The sequence below is a fragment of the Symphalangus syndactylus genome, chromosome 18 (genome assembly GCF_028878055.3).
Source record: "Symphalangus syndactylus isolate Jambi chromosome 18, NHGRI_mSymSyn1-v2.1_pri, whole genome shotgun sequence".
Classification (NCBI taxonomy): Eukaryota; Metazoa; Chordata; class Mammalia; order Primates; family Hylobatidae; genus Symphalangus; species Symphalangus syndactylus.
This window is the reverse complement of record NC_072440.2, coordinates 14,007,350-14,025,771: the sequence shown is the minus strand read 5'-3', so window position 1 is coordinate 14,025,771 and position 18,422 is coordinate 14,007,350. Positions and strand designations below refer to the sequence as shown.

Sequence of the window (18,422 nt, the reverse complement as noted above, 5' to 3'; positions counted from 1 at the left end):
CAGTGCCTTACACCTGTAACCCCACTTCTTTGGGAGGCCAAGGCGGGAGGATCACTTGAGCCCAGGAATTCCAGATCACCCTGGGCAACATGGTGAAACCCCGTCTCTGCAAAAAATAAAAAATTAACTGGGCATGGTGGCACATGCCTATAGACCTAGCTACTTGGGAGGCTGAGGTGGGAGGGTCACGTGAGCCCAGGAGGTTGAGGCTGCAGTGAGCCATAATTGCCCCACTGCACTCCACCCCGGGTGATGGAGTGAGACCCTTGTCTCAAAAAAAGAAAGAAAAAAAAAAAAGCCAACATAGCATTTCAAGTAAAGAATTTCCTATTTATTTGTCCAAATCCCTGTAGTTGGACATTTAGGTTGGTTTTTTGTTTGTTTGTTTTGAGACAAAGCCTTGCTCCGTCACCCAGGCTGGAGCACAGTGGCACAATCTTGACTCACTGCAACCTCCGCCTCCTGGGTTCAGTCAATTCTCCTGTCTTGGCCACCCAAATAACTGGGATTACAGGTGCACACCACCATGCCCAGATAATTTTTGTATTTTTGGTAGAGGCGGGGTTTCGGCATATTGGCCCAGCTGGTCTTGAGCTCCTGACTTCAAGTGATCTGCCTGCCTCGGCCTGCCAAGGTGCTGGGATTACTGGCATGAGCCACTATGTCTGGCAGTAGGTTGTTCTTATTTCTACTTATTTTAGATAATACTGTAGTACATGCCTTTATAGTTACATCTTTGCACATTTCCACAGTTATTATCCTGGGACATAATCTTAGAAGTGAAATTGCTATGTATAAGGATATCACATGTTTAAAGCTCTTGATGCATACTTCCAAACTGCTTTCTAGACAATTTGCTTCTTCTCTTCTTTATAGGAGATTCCTAGTTGTATACTGTCCTGGTTAATTATTTAAACTATTTTTTATTCTCCTTAAGCCTACCTTAGATCATTCAGGTCTTGTTTTATCAGGGTGTGGAAGGGAGCTTATGTTAGTTCTCTATCCCTCCTCTTTACTTCAGAACTCCCTGTTTTTATCTATTCTCGCTTTCTTCTGTCATAAAGTTAGAATTGTTCTTGTTCTGGACCACTCAGCTGTAAAAAGGGATGCACTTGTGATACTACAGGGAAGAATCTCAAAAGTGCTGAGGGAGAGAAGCCAGACAGACTAGAAAACATGCTGGCTGATTCCATTTCCGTGGGATTCTGTAGCAGGCCAGATATATCGGTCCTGATAGAAAATAGATCAGATGTCACGTGGGTCTGGAAATGAATGAGTGGAATTGATTGCAGGGGAACAGGAGGGAACTTTCTGCATAGTAGAATGTGGCACTTAGCTGTATACCTTGACACAACTCTGTACTGTATGCTTAAGATGGATGTATTTCATTGCATGTATATTATGCCTCAATAAAGCTGATTTAAACACAGTAAAAGATGATAGAGAGTTCCTTTGTATGCTGATATGAATGGTCTGGTAGAGAGGGAGTAATTGATGCTGGAATCACTGTTGGCAAATGGGTGACACTGGAGGAGAGGGATTGGAATCCAGAGTGGGTACTCATCCACTGTCCACAGGCGGGAATGTAGAGAATGTGATCCGTAGTGTTTCCTGGAGAGTGATATGTAATACTATGAAACTGTTAACTCCTGTTGTAAATGCAGCTCATGGCTATGACTGCTCGACCATGAGAGTGTATTTCCTTTTTTGTGAATATACTTTCCTTCAGGACCATTTTGGTATTGATTTTCTGTGCTTTGTCATATAGACCATGTTAGGTCTTACTAATCATTTCGTTACTTTAGTTCTCATTTTCTGTGATAGGAAAGAAAGGTCTTTATTCAGGGGCTTGCGTTTACTTTCTGGAGATGGATTTGCCTTTGTTTCCAGCAGGAGGAGCAGTGAGTCGTGCTTAAGAACAGTTTTAAAAATTCTCTAGGAGACAGAGAAAAGACAGATCACAGCTTTAAACTTTTCAAGGCACTTCTGTTTAAAATATAGGTGATTTCAGTATTGTAGTGAGAAATTCCTGGTGTAACTTTTCATATTTAGGAAAACTTCTTTTTTTCCTTCAGACTTTCTTCTCTAAGATGGGAAGTATTTTTATATATTAATGGAGTGGAAAATTGTAGACTGGGAACAGTGGCTCATGCCCATAATCCCAATACTTTGGGACGCCAACGCGTGGGAGGATTGCTTAAGCCCAGGAGTTGGAGACCAGCCTGGGCAACATAAGGAGACTCCATCTGTACAAAAAAAACAAAGAATTAGCTGGGTGTGGTGGTGTGTGCCTGTGGTCCTAGCTACTGGTGAGGCTGAGGTGGGAGGCTTGCCTAAGCCCAGAAGGTTGAGGCTGCAGTGAGCTGTGATTGCGCTACTGCACTCCAGCCAGGGGAAGAGTGAGATCCTGTCTCCAAAAAAAAAAAAAAAAAAAAAAAAATTTGTAGGCAGTTTTCTTTTGCAAAGCCAAATTAATTTACTTTTGGAAGTTTATTGAGCTATACATTTATGACTTGTGCATATTAATGCAGATATGTCATACTTTTTTTTTTTTTTTTTAAAGAGGACCCCTTATTGCCAGTATTTAAATATGCCAGAGACCAGGTGGTATACTGGAGCTGGCCTGTGGTGACTTCTAAGAGTTGATTATTAAGTGCTTAGAAATTTGTGAGCTGATTGTTAAATTGTTGGTACCTTGAAATCATCCATGGTGGAAGTAGTTGTGCCATGGAAACCAGCAAATGCTACAAATCAGGGTTTTCCACCTGCCTCTTCCACCCCAGCCATTCTTCTGCCAAACCACTGCATTTACTCATTGGTGATCTTTTTAGGACAAGATAGATATTCAATAAAGTTCTCAATGCTATGACTGAAAAGTGAGAATGGAAACAGTTGTATTTATAGCATGTGTTTTTTAATTTATGTAATTGTTTGGCTTTAAAATCTCAAGGTTTTCTTCATACGTTTCTTTATAAAAGTAGTTTTGGGTTCTCATGTTAATGTACTTATTCCTGTCTTTTGATATATTTTGTATAGTTGTTTTTTTTTTTTCTTTTATTTTTTTGAGACGGAGTCTCGCTCTGTTGCCCAGGCTGGAGTGCAGTGGCGTGATCTCGGCTCACTGCAAGCTCTGCCTCCTGGGTTCATGCCATTCTCCCACCTCAGCCTCCCGAGTAGCTGGGACTACAGGAGCCCGCCACCTCGCCCGGCTAATTTTTTGTATTTTTAGTAGACACGGGGTTTCACCGTGTTAGCCAGGATGGTCTCAATCTCCTGACCTCGTGATCCGCCTGCCTCGGCCTCCCAAAGTGCTGGGATTATAGGCGTGAGCCACCGTGCCCGGCCTCTATTTTGTATACTTGTTTCCAGTTTTTGATATATTTTTGTCAGTTCAGAATCTTGTTCACTTGCAGCAAGCCTTGCCTTTTCTCTGAAAGCTCAAAAAACATTCTTTTTAGCTTTGTATTTTCTGATACCCACGTATTACAATAATTGTCGCCAGGTTGTGGGATTTGCATTCTGTTTTAATCTTTGCAACCCCAGTTTAGGCCATATTGTAGTACCTATTATGCAGTAGGTATTACATATTTAATTACATAATACATATTTAATACATATTCTACAATAAATAGTGTATTTTTTCCACATATTAAGGGCTTAAATTTTTGTATTATGCAAATAGTACTTGCTTTGTTTTTAATAATTATTTAAGCTTAAGTCAGTGAAACATAAAGTTACAAAGTTTCAGCCAGGCGTGGTGGCTTACACCTGTACTTTGGGAGGCTGAGGTGGGCGGATCGCCTGAGGTCAGGAGTTTGAGACCAGCCTGACCAACATGGTGAGACCCCGTCTCTACTAAAAATACAAAAATTAGCCGGGTATGGTGGCAGACGCCTGTAATCCCAGCTACTCGGGAGGCGGAGGCAGAGAATCACTTGAACCCAGGAGGTGGAGGTTTCAGTGAGCCGAGGTTGCGCCATTGCACTTCAGCCTGGGTGACAGAGCAAGACTCCCATCTTAAAAAAAAAAAAAAAGTTACAAAGTTTTCCCCTTTTTGTCCAGCCTCCATTTGTTTTCTATAGATCTATCTGCATATCCTTTTTGTTTTCTTTTCAAAGGTCTTTTTTTGTATATACACACCTATATGTTTTTTGTTTTCATTTTTTGCACTATTCTTCAACTTCCTGTTTTTACTTATGATGTAACTTGTACATCTTTGCACTTAAGCATGTGTATATTCATTGTATGTTTTTAATAGTTGAATAATATTTAACTATATAGACTCATCATAATTTTTTCATTTGTTCCCTATAGATGTTTCAGCTGCTTTCAGGTTGCTTTTTCTTTCTTTTAACCTTTACAAATAATGTTATAGTGAACATCCTTGAACAAATTTTGGATAAGTAAATCTAAGATTATAAATTCCTGGAGTTGAGTTGCTGGGTCGAAGAATTATGTGTATTTAAAAACTTTAGAGAGATTTCTAAGTTGCACACCAGTGCAACACAAGATTGCATGAGCTGCCTTTTGCAGATCTGATTTAATTACTATTTCTTGTTAATGTTTTTCAGTGACCATTATGTTTGTTTTTGCATATTAGGTTACTCTTTAAAATGCATTTATTAAAAAGCGTTTTCTGGAAATTAATCTTTCGTCATACATACAGTAAACTATTGTTTATGTAATTTTTGTTTGAATTTATTTCTGATGTTCTGTTAGCCTTGTAGTCGTTTTTTGTTTGTGTTTAATCTAGTTAAGGTTATCAATTTTGTCCTTCTGGCCTCTGGATTTTTTTTTTTTTTTTGCCAGCTGACAGCCAAGAAGATTTTTGTTTGTTTGTTTTTAAGTAAATTCTCCACTTAGATTGTGGAAATACACACCTACATAGTCTAGTTCTTTCAGTACTTAGTTCTCATTTTGTATTTATCTAGAATTTATTTTTGAGTAAGGAGTGAGTTATGGATCCAAATGAATTGTCTTTTGACTGTCCAAGATTATAAAATCTGTGGTGTGAGACTGACTGGGTTTGAATCTTCTGTTACAGGTATATGATCTTGGAAAAGTTACTCATCCTCTTTCTGCCCTTCTTTTTCTTGAAATGGGTTATATTATTATTAGTAGTATTTTTCATTTTGAGATAGAGTCTTGCTCTGTTGCCCAGGCTGGAATGCAGAGATGTGGTCTTGGCTCACTGCAACCTCCATCTCTCGGGTTCCAGTGATTCTCCTCCCTCAGCCTCCTGTGTAGCTGGAGGCACCCACCACCATGCCCTGCTAATTTTTGTATTTTTAGTAGAGATGGGGTTTCACCATGTTGGCCAGGCTGGTCTTGAACTTCTGACTTTGGGTGATCCACCCGCCTCGGGCTCCCAAAGTGCTAGGATTATAGGCGTGGGATACTGTGCCCGGCCAGGTTGTATTTTAATATAAACATTTAATATGCGGATTGGTACATAGTTAATGTTCCCTAAATGTTATCTGTTATTATTTCGTTACCATTTAGTGAATAATCTTATCCTTTCCACTATTTTTTTTTTTTTTTAATAGAGACAGGGTCTTGCCCTGTTCCCCAGGCTGGAGCGTAGTGGTCAATCATAGCTCACTATATGCTCCAACTCCTGGGCTTGAGGATCCTCCCACGTACCTATATCATATCCAAAATTCTTTTATTTATTTGGATCAATTACTGGTTCCTCCAAACAAATTGGAGGGAACCAGTAAGATGTTAACAACTGGAGGAGGGAGAATTCAGAGAGGTATGTGTTTATATGCCATAAAGGGACGCTGAAATGAACATACAAAAAAATGCAAAAACTGATCTATCGACCAAGTAGTTGCAGTCCAGGCAGATATAACTAATTTGCATTTTAATGGACAGGAATAATTCTGTATTAATACAAGTTTTCTGTAACTTACAAAACTGTAAAATTGCTCAAAGATATTAAATGACAGTGTTAACTGAGACAGGTGAGCTAGACAGGAGATTAATCTTTTTTTTTTTTTTTTTGCTCACTTCAAAATCTTTCACGATGTTCCCTTCATTTGCTTGTCTTTTTTTTTTTTTTGCCCTAGTGCCTGATTTAATTAATATTAGTTTCATAAGACTTTTAAATATCTGTAAGGGCATTTTACTCATTAATCTTATTTTTTAAGACAGTAATTTTTCCTGGCTGTTCTTTCATTACTAATTTCCAGATGCTCATTAAAAACACTTTATTAATAAAATGATGTTAATGACTAAAATTGGGGATGTGTTAGGTGGGGATAGATTAATTTTCTTTTAGGTTTATTTTAGTTAATATCATAGAATTTAAGAGCTGGAAGGAGACTTCCAGTTCATCTCTTCCAACCTCTAATTTTATTTCTGTCGTTTTAATGTGGAAAATTTCAAACATAGACTAAGAAGAAAGTGTACTTATACTCCATATGCCATCCCCTGGCTTCAGCAGCTTCCCCTTCATCACCATTCTTCTTTCCTCCACAGTTCCACTCATTCTTATGCCAGTTGCCGTGGACTGAATCAAAGCTCCAGCATATTTCATCAGTTACTCTAAAAGATAAAGAGTTTTCAGACACAAGTATAATGTGATGAGAACATCTAAAATAACTAATAATAACATTTATTATCAAATAAATAGTATTCAGATTTCCCCCATTGTCTAATAATCTTTTTCAAGTTTATTTTGTGGAAACACCATACAGATAAGGGCCATATGTTGCAAGTGATTGACATAACTTTACTCTAGTGTATAGGTTCCCCTTTCCTCTTCTTTTTTTCCTCTTTGCTACTTATTTGTTGGAGAAACTGGGTTGTTTTTCCTGTAGACTTTTCTGGATTTCAGATTTTGATGAGTATGTCTCCAGGGTGGCACTTAACATATTCTTGTTTACCTTGCATTTCCTGTGAATGAAAATTAGTTCCACAGGCATATTCAGATTTGGGTTAGTTTTTTTTTGTTTATTTTTTGCAGTAGTGTTTCACTGTTGGTGATACTACTTTCATCAAGAAGCACATGAGGCTTGGTTATCTCTTTGTGATATTAGCAGTCATTAATGATCACCTAGATCCATGAATTCTTTAGAGGTTGCAAAATGGTGGCATTTTAACATTATTGTTCCTTCTTTGTTTATTAGCAGGAATATTTTTTAAAGAGAAACTTTCCCTAGCCAGTTCTTAGGTTCTGTGAGGTACACTGGATGAAGAAAGGCAGGATAAGTGCTCGATTGTTTTCCCTCTTGATTACCAATCTTCAGAGTAATGAGTTGGTTTTGTGGCATCATTCAAAGATGACCAGTGAGTTGGTTTGTTTTGTTTTATTTTCATTATGAAGCCATAGCTTTAAAACCGCTTGCTTTGTTTTCAGTCTGTTGCCGTTGTAATTCTTTCTGATGTTTAATGTGCCATCGCTGGCCGGTGGGAGCCTCATCAAGTTGTTTCTGATTCTGAATTTCTGACATGACCCTAGTAGCCTGTAATAGCATCTTTGTTATCTGCTATGACAAGATGTCCAGGGTTACCTTTTGCATGGGCTGTCCCAGGTCTATTCTTGAAGGAGCAGTGATATCTCAAGATAACAATCTGGGCAACTACACCTTTAACAAAAGAGGTTGATGAAGCTTTGTGAAATTCATGGACTTGGTCAAGACTCGTTTTAACATGGTACTACTAATCTAGACTTCTAATCTAGATTTTTCCCACTTAACTCTTTAGCAAAAGAAGGCTATGACATAAAATTAAAGATCCAAGACATTAAAAATATGTGTTGTTTTTTGCTATTTATTTTGAGATTTCAGAATACTATATTAATGTATTACCTTTAAATCTCTTAATTAGAAAACAGTAAATACACATTTAGAATTAACAAGGAAGTAATTTGTCTTTCTTTTGAAGAATGTTATCTTTTTTTTTTTTTGGTTGAGACAGAGTCTTGCTCTGTTGCCCAGGCTACAGTCCAGTGGAGTGATCGTGGCTCACTGCAACCTCTGCCTCCTGGGTTGAAACGATTCTCCTGCCTCAGCCTCTGTAGTAGCTGGGATTACAAGCACCCACCACCAGGCCTGGCTAATTTTTATTTTTTTTTTTTAGTGGAGACGGGATTTCACCATGTCGACCAGGCTGATCTTGAACTCTTGACCTCAAGTGATCTTCTGCCCTCGGCCTCCCAAAGTGAAGAATGTTATCTTGGCCGGGCGCGGTGGCTCATGCTTGTAATCCCAGCACTTTCGGAGGCCGAGGTGGGTGGATCACGAGGTCAGGAGATCGAGACCACGGTGAAACCCCGTCTGTACTAAAAATACAAAAAATTAGCCGGGCGTGGTGGCGGGCGCCTGTAGTCCCAGCTACTCGGAGAGGCTGAGGCAGGAGAATGGCGTGAACCCGGGAGGCGGGGCTTGCAGTGAGCCGAGATCGCGCCACTGCACTCCAGCCTGGGCGACAGAGCGAGACTCCGTCTCAAAAAAAAAAAAAAAAAAAAAAAGTTATCTTTATGGACTAACTTTATAATCTCTGCCACATTTTGTCAAATAATGGGTACTTTAAAAATGGGGTTCAAAATCTATACAAAAGTTACATTTAAAATTTTTGTATAGACTACTTAATGCTGTGCAGTTGGTACTGGGTACTTTCTTGGTCATGCAGTGTATTTGATAAATTATTTAGTAACTATGTGAAGTAGCATTTTCAAATAATACTGTCTTTCTGATCTACCAAGATACTGCATAGAAGTTCATATTTACCCAGAAATTATGCAAGTTCTTAAAGCCAGAGTTTTTTCAACCACAGCATTTTACAGGATTTCTGTGGACAAGAAATTAATGTATTTTATGGGATATTTGTATCTTTAAAGTGGAATTTGCATGCTGGGAATGCTTTAAAAAGAAAGTATTTGCATAAATGTCATGTACGTAGCTAGTAATTTTGAACATTTATTCCACTGTTGGAATGTCTTTTTGCTTGAATAAGAAGTTTTCTGACTCTTTGCTCCAAGAAGACACATAATGACACATAATCTTGCATTCTTGATGGCAGATGTCTGCTGTTAGTGAAAATGATGAGTCGTGTACATATTTCATACTTCTGTTTTGTTCTTCATAGTTTTTTCTCTTTGACTTATTACAAGCACTGACTCTTTAAATTTATTGAAATATTTTATTCTCTTACAGTTATTTATAACAGTTAAATAATTTCACTTAAAATATGCTTAAAAGTTATGTTTTCTTTTCTTTCTAGGAGGCGCTGGCTACGATTAGGCTTCTCGACGTCCTGTGTGAAATGACTGCGAATACTGAGCTGCTCGGCTATCTGCAGGTTTTCCCTGGCTTGCTGGAAAGAGTGATTGGTGAGTGAAATATCACACATTGTATTTTTAGCTAAGAAATCTTTGGCTTGTCATACTGTAATGTAAATCCAAATACAAATCCTTAATTTTCAGTGTACTTTTGGGAATTTTGTGAATATATTTTTTTGAGAGGAATCACAGTGTTGTAACAGTTCAGGCAGGCCAGATAAACCTGAGCCCACATGGTTGTTCAGCCACTTTCCTTCTGTTTAACTGAAGATTCCTTCTCAGTAACATGAGGATGACAATGCCTCTTATGCACGTAGTAGATGTTTCATCAATATAGGATGTGATGAAGAAGGTGGGGCAGGCAGGTTTGCGATGATGATTGTGGTTTTATATTACTGTAGCTTTGCAAAATGTGGGAGTAAATTTTTCCCATTTACATTTAGTGAACACATAGAATGGTGTTTTATACATATTATATATACAAATCTTATGAGAAAAAGGTTTTAAACAAGAAACCATTGTTAAAAGTATTACCAACCTTGCTAAAAAGCTGTCTGCAAAATAATTCAAGTAGAACCTGTTTCTTGTGGCTAGCCATGCTTAAGTTTGCTATTCATTATTTGCAATTTTTTCCGTTAAAAAGATTATACTTACTCTGGAGACCAGTGTACTGAGAAAGATGACTTTGTGTCTAGCAGTATAGATGAGCTAGCAGTGAGCTGTAGAGTAAGATCCTTAGAATTCCTCATCAGTGTTGTATTTTAAGTACAGTGCTTTTAGTGATAATTTAAATGAAACACCACAAACCTAGCACCCTTGAGTGATTATGGAAAGAGCCTGAGTTTGGAGCCAGGGTCGACGTGGGTTGCCATCCCAGCTCTGCCAAGTGCCAGCTTTTCTGAGCCTGTTGTTTTCTTCATTATAAAATTGGGAAAGTGATACCTTCCTGTATAGGTTTGTTGAGAGGGTTAAATGAGATAATGCAGAAACACTGAAATGCAGTTCCTGGAAGATTGTCTGTTTTCATTGGCTGCCTGGAGGTGCTCATAAAGTAGAGCAGTGGTAAGTTCTTTCTCCTGAATGTAGCTGGAGTGAAGTATAGAGAACACATGCTGGCTTCTGATGATTTGGCCAGTTGGATGAGGGAAAAATAAGCACTCTTCTTGGTTTCTGTCATATGCATCATTATGGATAGATACTGTGTTTTAGACTTCACTGACAAGTTATTAGAAAAGTTCTTTCATAAAGAAGTTGAGATTGGAAACCTTTTTGTAAGAAGGATGCTAGCAAACTTTTAGCTAACTTTTTTTGTAGATAAATAGAAACTCTGAGTTGGGGTAGTCATTATGGCTTATCTCCCCAAAACTAGAGTCAAAAAATTTAAAGCAAAGGCAGAAGAGCCTTCTAATCATTTTTTAAAGCAAAGGCAGAAGAGCCTTGTAATCATTATTTAAATAAAGCTTTCTGTGCTCTACCTTTAGCCTATTAAAATAAATTAGATTTGTTTATGGAAAACTGTTAGTACAAAATACTAAAAGTTACTTTTCTGTGGAAAATGAAGTTTACTCTTTTGGTTATAGATCTTTTACGGGTGATTCATGTAGCTGGAAAAGAAACCACAAACATCTTCAGTAATTGTGGTTGCGTGAGAGCAGAAGGTGACATCTCCAATGTGGCCGAGGGGTTTAAGTCTCATCTCATTCGTCTGATTGGAAATCTATGTTACAAGAATAAAGATAACCAAGACAAGGTAAGAGGATTTCTTAGTATGTATTATACATGTATGGCTTCATTTAGAATATAGTCTTTGGAAGACATTCACTCTTTTGGAGTGAAAGCCTGAGGTGCTTAGAAAGTAGCTTGGATAGAGAGATATATATTATATATGAATACACACACACACACACATACACACATATATGTGTGTGTATATATATATGTATATGTTAACATATAGGCTCTTTGGAGCCTAGACAAATTTCTAACACACAGTAGATATCTAATAAACACTAGTTATTATTGCCTATTTTCTTAAGAACAAACAAAGCTTAGATCTATATCCTATGTTTATGGACAATAGCATCATAAGCCTTTTTTCTTCTAGACGTTTTAAAATGGATATAAAAGGAATATAATATTTAAGTATGAAGTCTTTGAGGACCTAGTAGGCTGCTTTTAGAAACCTCTTATATGCAGAACAGCTTGAAGGTAGTTATATTGAGAATGTGAGAGAATGGTAAGAAAGATCTCAGGGCAATTGGACCACATGCTTCAGATTGATCTCGCCTTTCTGTATTTTTCTGGAGTTTTACTCCAGGTGGCATTTGATTTGCTTAGTTAAATATTAATCAAATTTGTGCCAGATTATATTTTTCTAAGATGGTGGCAGAATGTCTTGCATTGTACATGTGTGTCTGCAGTATGACTTTGCCACTCCCCTGTCAAGGGTTGGCATCTATTTCTCCATCCACTTGAATCTGGGCAGGCCCTGTGGCTGCTGTGAGCAATCAAATATGTGATCCTATACCATTTCTAGCATAGCCCTTAACTGGTCTAGCTGATTCTACTTCCGGCTTCTTAGAAGCCAGTCACTATGTAAGAAGTATAGATTCCCGGAGATCACCTTGCTGTGAGTTGCTGAATACACATGGAAAAGCCCTGGAAGATAAGATACAATGAGGAGAGAGGAAAAGTCTAGTGAAGGAACACCAAGGCATGAGATGTGTGCAAGAAACCATTTTGGGAGTGGATCCATCCTCAGTTTCTTACTTGCCCAGCTGATGCCACATAGATCAGGGCCCCCCTACTGGGCAAAGTCCTTCCTGAATTTATGACCCATAGTATTATGAGAAAAAGTAAAAAATAGGAAAAAATAAATAAGTGATGTAGGTCCTGCTTCTGTTAGTAGCCCAGTCAGTTACTGTTGGACTGATCCTTCTTCAAATAGCAATTAGAAACTTTGGACAAAAAATAGCCATGTGAAGACACTCGAATTTGACACAAACGGGCAGATTCTGGAGTGAAATTGACACTTGGAGGAAGGGAATGACACAGTGTGTGGCATGCAGGGCAGTGAAAAGTCAGTTACAAAATCTTCCGTCTTTCTAGCTTGAAGAATCAAAGAACAGTTTGAGGGCAACCATAGCATTGGAAAGTGAGGGGGGAATTGTGGAAAGTTGAAAACAGACCCCAAACTCTGGGCGTCAGCTACCTAAATCTCTGCTAATGCCTGAATCACACGTCGGGCAGGCTTCAAGCAGCTAAGCTAAGGATGAAATAATTGTATTGAGATTTGAGCTCCCACCTTAGAGTTTATAGTATTAAGTCCAGCTTACACTGTAGATAATTGATAATTGCCCTCTAAAAAACAAATCAACACTCTTTAGAGGAATATAATATAATCCGGAATTGCCACAGCATAATGTATCCTGTAATGTCCAGGATACAGTTTACAGTTACTTGATGTTCAGGAAAATGTGACCTGTTCTCAATTGAAAAGATGATCAGCAGAGACTGACTGTGAGAGGACACAGATACTGGGCTTAGCAGACAAGGATTTTAAAGTACCACATGTAACCGTGCTCAAGGATGTAAAGGAAATACGCTTCTTAAGAGTGAAAAGATAGGATGTCTCAGAAATAGAAGCTATAAAAAAGAACCAAATGGAAATTCTAGAACTGAAAAATATAGTATCTAAAATAAATAAATAAAAAATACCGAATGTGCTTAACCTCAAGAAAGATCACAGAGGAAAGAGCCAGTACACTTTAAGATACATCACTAGAAATCATCTAGTCTGAAAAACAAAGGCGGGGAAGATTGAAAATAAAATGGCCACTTTAAGATGCTAAATGTTGGGGTAATTTGTTATGTAGCCGTTGATAACTGGAATAATTCCTGTGAGACATGGCACAGAACCAAACGCTAGACAACTTGCACTTTTAGTATATGGGCACACCATTTTGGCAATCCTCATCGCCAGGAGAGTGAGACTACTAATTCCCCCTTGGGAAATTACTGGACTGATTTTTGCAAAAGAAAGTTGATAGAGAATAAAGCACTTTACCTTTTTAAAGACCAGGACTGCCTTTCCTGAGCACAAAAGAGGTGGTTTTTCTTGTGTTTAACTATTCTTTTGTTGCTAATTTGGACTGGCCTCTTATAGGAACAAAATGTAGTAACCCTTAAAAGGCTTGTGAAATAACTCACTGAAGTCAGGATCAGATTGCACCATAAGTAAATATGGAGTGTGCCCAAGTGCTGCCGTGCAGAGGTCACTGGGGCACACAGGAAGTCCATGGTGTGTCCTGTCACTTGTGCAGTTGCTAATAGCACTGCTGATTTCTCAGCAAACAGTTTAGAGGGTATGAAGGAGTTCATTCTTTGAGTATCAACTCAAATGCCCTCTGTTTCTCTCAGTTTCTTACATGTGTCAACAAAAGGCCTGAACCTGAAAGCATTACCTCTGGGATTTTTTCCTCCTTCCAAAGACCAACACAACACCGAAATCTTATTCTGGATGTGCTAGAGTATTCTTTATTCTTGTAGCCAAATCCTGGTTCCAGCTGGGTGTTACAGATATTTGCCTTGCTCATTGTTGCCTCAAGGGATGGAGTTCACTCGTGCTCAGATGACTTTGGTTATAGTTTTGGGAAAATGGAATGGATGGTTATGTAGCAGGTCTTTATCATGGGACCAGTAATTCTCAGTGTTTTGTCTTGATGGATTGTCTCACTTCTAACCCAGCTAGGGCTTTAAGGGAAATTTGGCTCTGTCTCTGCTCTAAGACTAAAGATCTGAGTTGGGAGGGATTTCATATCATCTAGCCTAATTTGGGTTCCTCCTTTGCCCAGAAGACAAAAGGGACTGATGACTTATTGTTTAGTGTTTACTATGTCCTTGCATTGTGCTTAGTGAATTACATGTATTATCAACTTTAATCTTTGCATGAGCCTTGCAAAGCAGGTTCTGGTAACCACATCTTAAAGAGAGGCCATCTAGCTAGTGAGGTGCAGAGCCCAGGGTAGAATTTGGATTTGTTTGCCTATTGAGTTCCCAGGCCTATGCTCACTTCCCTGCCCCATGGTGAGAACTTTCCAAAAGGCTGGAGAAAAGGGTTTAAAATAGACTTCCTGAAGGACTTCAGGCTGGAGGCTGGTCAATCTGGGTCTCCTAGGCCAGCCAGAACCCTTAGACTCCCTCCTGATTGAAGTCTGGAGCTCTGGGGGTCCTCTCATCCTTGTTTCTGATTCACCCATTCGTCAAATATGAATGTTTGCCAGCTTGGGGATCCTTTGATGGGTAATTCAGGCAAGGTATTAATATCTTCTGTGAAGCTTCCATTCTGGCATCATCTGGGGACCATGCTTGCCTCTTTGAATCAGAATCTCAAAACTGCTCATGACACAAATTTTCCTAAAATCTTTGTGTACTGCCTGATTCCTCTGAATTTTGAGCAAGACTCTTTCAAGCCCAACTGTGTCTGTGTTGTCTGTGTAACTTCATCCATTGCAGTGAGTATGGTGCCCACCTGTTAGATGGCCCCTTACACATGTGTGGCCCTTTCCATTTTTCCAGAGCTCTTTTCATCTGTTTTAGTTTGTTGGAGCCTTATGATACCTCTGTGGAAAGGGCTGAAAAGATATTTCCACCATCATTTTCTAAATGAAGAAACCAAGGCCCAGAGACCAAGTGTGATTTAACTCAGCTAGCACTTGCTGAGTGAGAATTGCCGAGTGCTGCATGCTCTGGAGAAGACAGTCACTTTAGTGGTGGAATGACACATGTGCACTAGGAGCTGTAGCAAAAGTCCATGTGGTGAGGCCTGTCAGAGAGGAACAGGGGGGTGATGTGTCCTCTGGGCTGGCTGTGCCAGGAGCATTTCTCTCTAAGGACAGGCACTGGACTGCCAGGAGCATGGTATCAACTGGAAGGATGGTCATCTTTCTTTGAGATACTTGTCTTTGGGCAAGATTTAAGAGAATCAAGGTACCTCACCTCAGATCGAAAATCTGCACAGAAATGTATTTTATCCCAAATTCTCATGAGTCTTTACTGCTTAAGTCTGTACACGTGATAGATGTAGTGTTTCCTGAATTGTAAAGGAATTGCTAGACTTCCCTTTACCTTGTCATGGTAGGGAGGTGTCAAATCCTTACTGACTTCTATTCTTACCTTGTTTTTTTTGTTCTCGACTTGTGTAGTATTTCCTTGCTAATCACTGTAGTGAGTAGTTTACTTCTAAACTTTTGTGGACCTAAATGGAGATTCTGTTTTGGTTTCTATTGTAAGAAGCGCAAAGATACTAATGCTATAAACATGAAGAAAGCATTCTTCAGCTTCTTCTTTTTTAGAATAAGGAATGTATGGTTTACCTTTTTCTTCCCTATTCTTCTTTTCTTCACTATTGTCATAACCTCTTTAAGTGAATCTTTATTAGAAGAAAAATCAAATATGTTTATTTCATAAAGCTAAGTGCATTTTTCAAATCGGACAGACAGATGATCTAGTTTACCTTCCGCCCACCAAGGAAATTGTATTGACTAGGATGGGCCATATGTCCGTTCTGCTAAAGGTTGTGGAAATGCTGTTCAGTTTCTTCTCCTCCTCCTTCCTCCTCCCTGATATAAAATATTCCCAGCAGTCACATACTTGATGATCCCATGTCAAATATATGTGCCTATAAATCTTTTACTGCAAGCATACCTTAATTTTAAAGTAAGTCTGTACTATATGAAAAAGTTCAACATGTAAAGACAAACTTTATTTGGCCCCTTCAGTTCTCAGTTTTGAAGGCAGGTTCATTTATATACATAAAATAATCTTTGTAATACATTTTTCATTAACTTTGTGTTGCTCATCATGTTACTCCCAGCATCTAAGTTGTACCTGGCACATAGTAGGCATTCAGTAAAGTTTTCTAATTTTTCTTGAATGACAATTTGTTTGTAAAATAAATTGAATGTTGAATGTTTACTACATATCAAGTACACTTTTAGGTTCTGAAGATATACAGCAAATAAGACAGTTCTGTTCAAGGAGTGTAAATATTACTTATACAATTTTCTGACTATATTTACAAAGACTAGTAAAAATAAATAACTTTTCAAATGAAAATTAATGTTCCTCTAAATTCTGAGTTCTGTAATTATTTTTGAAAGTCTTTTTTTATGTTTGAATATATTCTAATTTACTGTAATTTGCCATAGTTTTATTTGATCCAAATCATATATATTTTAGATTGTAAGAACATCTGTATTGTATAATATTTGCAAGTAATTAAAAAATATTTTTTAAATCCCAGGTTTAGGCTTTGTAGATCTGAATGCAGTTTTTTCATTAATCTTAAATAAAATTTAAGACTGAATTTACAGTTGTTAAACATTCATAACATGATCAATTTTTAGTGGGTTTTTTGGTGGGGCGTACTATTTTCCACCCTTTTTGTATCTAGTTACGAGGAGCCAAGAACAGGCAAATTATTAACTCCTTTATTATTTCCTCCTGTCTGAAATGTTTTCAAGCAGCATATTTGTCTGTTAAATCATGAAACTGAAAAAAAAATCGATGGCTATTTCCTAATGATTTTATTTAGGTTGTTGCCCTTAATGAGGATTAGTACCTGTTTTGTACATCAGTACTGGCTGACTTGTCAGTTACTCGGATAATTGATCGAGTGATTGCTCTGCAGAGAAATAAATAAATACTTAACTAATATGTGCTAGTGTTTTTCTTTTTGCAACTGTAAAATAGGCCAGGGTGGCATGGCCCTTGGTGCTCAGGCAGGGCCAGCTTCTATATTCTCAGCCTATACTAGCACTGTGTGGACTTCCCAACCTTCATACTTTCCCTGAGTGACCTTAACTTGGCCTTCAGAACTCAAGGTCACAGGTACCCTGTTGACCTGTGCAGAAACACTTTCTCTTCTACACTCCTCACTATACTCTTCTGCCCTCTACTCGCCCTCTGACTTATACTCTACCTATAATCAGTTTCTGTGGGTAGATAAGTTATGGGTTGTTGATTCTGATGCATATTTCAGTATACGTGTGCTGTTGTTTTTGGTTTTACTTAATAAGTGTTTAGTGTGATACACATACATAAACTGATCACCAGCAGAACTGTGACGTATGAAACATTTGATTTGGGTATCACTCAATTTTACTTTAGCAACCTCCATCCCTTCTTAGTTGTACCACCGTTACCACCAGTTTTGTCCTTGCTCCTCCCTTGATGTTTTGTCTTTCATGAAACCCATCTCCCAAGGTCTTTCTGGATGATAATGGCTTAATTCACTCTCTTTTCCAGATATATGTTTTTCCTTCTTTATAGCAACCTAACTCTCTGCCTGTCTAATTGGGGAATTCCAGGCAGGCTATTGAAAATGTCTGGGGGGCCGGGTGCAGTGGCTCATGCTTATAAACCCAGCAAGCACATTGGAAGGCTGAGGCGGGAGATTGTTAGAGCTCAGAAGTTGGAGACCAGCCAGACAACACAGTAAGACTCCATCTCTACAAAATATTTAAAAATTAGCTGAATATGTTGGTGCATGTCTGTAGTCCCAGCTATTTGGGAGACTAAGGTAGGAGGATTGCTTGAGCCCAGGAGGTCAAGGCTGCAGTGCACCGTGATTGTGCCACTGCGTTCTAGCCTCGGTGAGGGTGCAAGACCCTGTTTTAAAAAAAAGGAACAGAAAATGTCTGAGCAGTGGGTTCTCCTGTCACTGACTTTTCTGTCATTGCTTGGCTTGTAACATTGGATCCACATGTGTGCTGTTCATAGAGGAACCTTACAGCAGGCAGAGAGCTTATGAGACTTTAGAGTTCAGTAAACTCAGAGTTGCCTCTTAGTTGACCATCTATTAACTGTTTAAATTTGGACAAGTGTCTTAACCTTTCTGAATCTCAGCTTCTTCATGTATAAAATAGGAGCAGTTACACCTCCTTGTGGGGTTGGGAGGATTAAATGTGATCATGTACAGGAAGTATCTCATGTCTGTAATCCTAGTACTTTCGGAAGCCGAGGCAGGAGGATCACTTGAGCCCAGGAGTTTGAGACCAGCCTGGGCAACACAGTAAGACCTCCCGTCTCTAAAAAAATAAAATAAATAGCCGGTATTTCCAGTTACTTTGGGGGC

The 18,422-nt window shown here is 38.6% G+C and overlaps 1 protein-coding gene across 3 annotated transcripts in view; it reads left to right on the top strand.

Moving 5' to 3' along the window:
- The window catches only part of ATXN10 (ataxin 10), a 189,465-nt gene that overhangs the window by 54,657 nt on the left and 116,386 nt on the right, over window positions 1-18,422 (top strand). For all 3 annotated transcript variants that reach the window (XR_010117008.1, XM_055253883.2, XM_055253884.2), the window contains 2 exons: window positions 9,229-9,337; window positions 10,867-11,036. Coding sequence is in view for 2 of the 3 variants with exons in the window: in XM_055253883.2 (XP_055109858.1) it covers window positions 9,229-9,337; window positions 10,867-11,036 (279 nt within the window). In the remaining variant the exon portion in view is untranslated. The remainder of the gene's footprint in view (window positions 1-9,228; window positions 9,338-10,866; window positions 11,037-18,422) is intronic.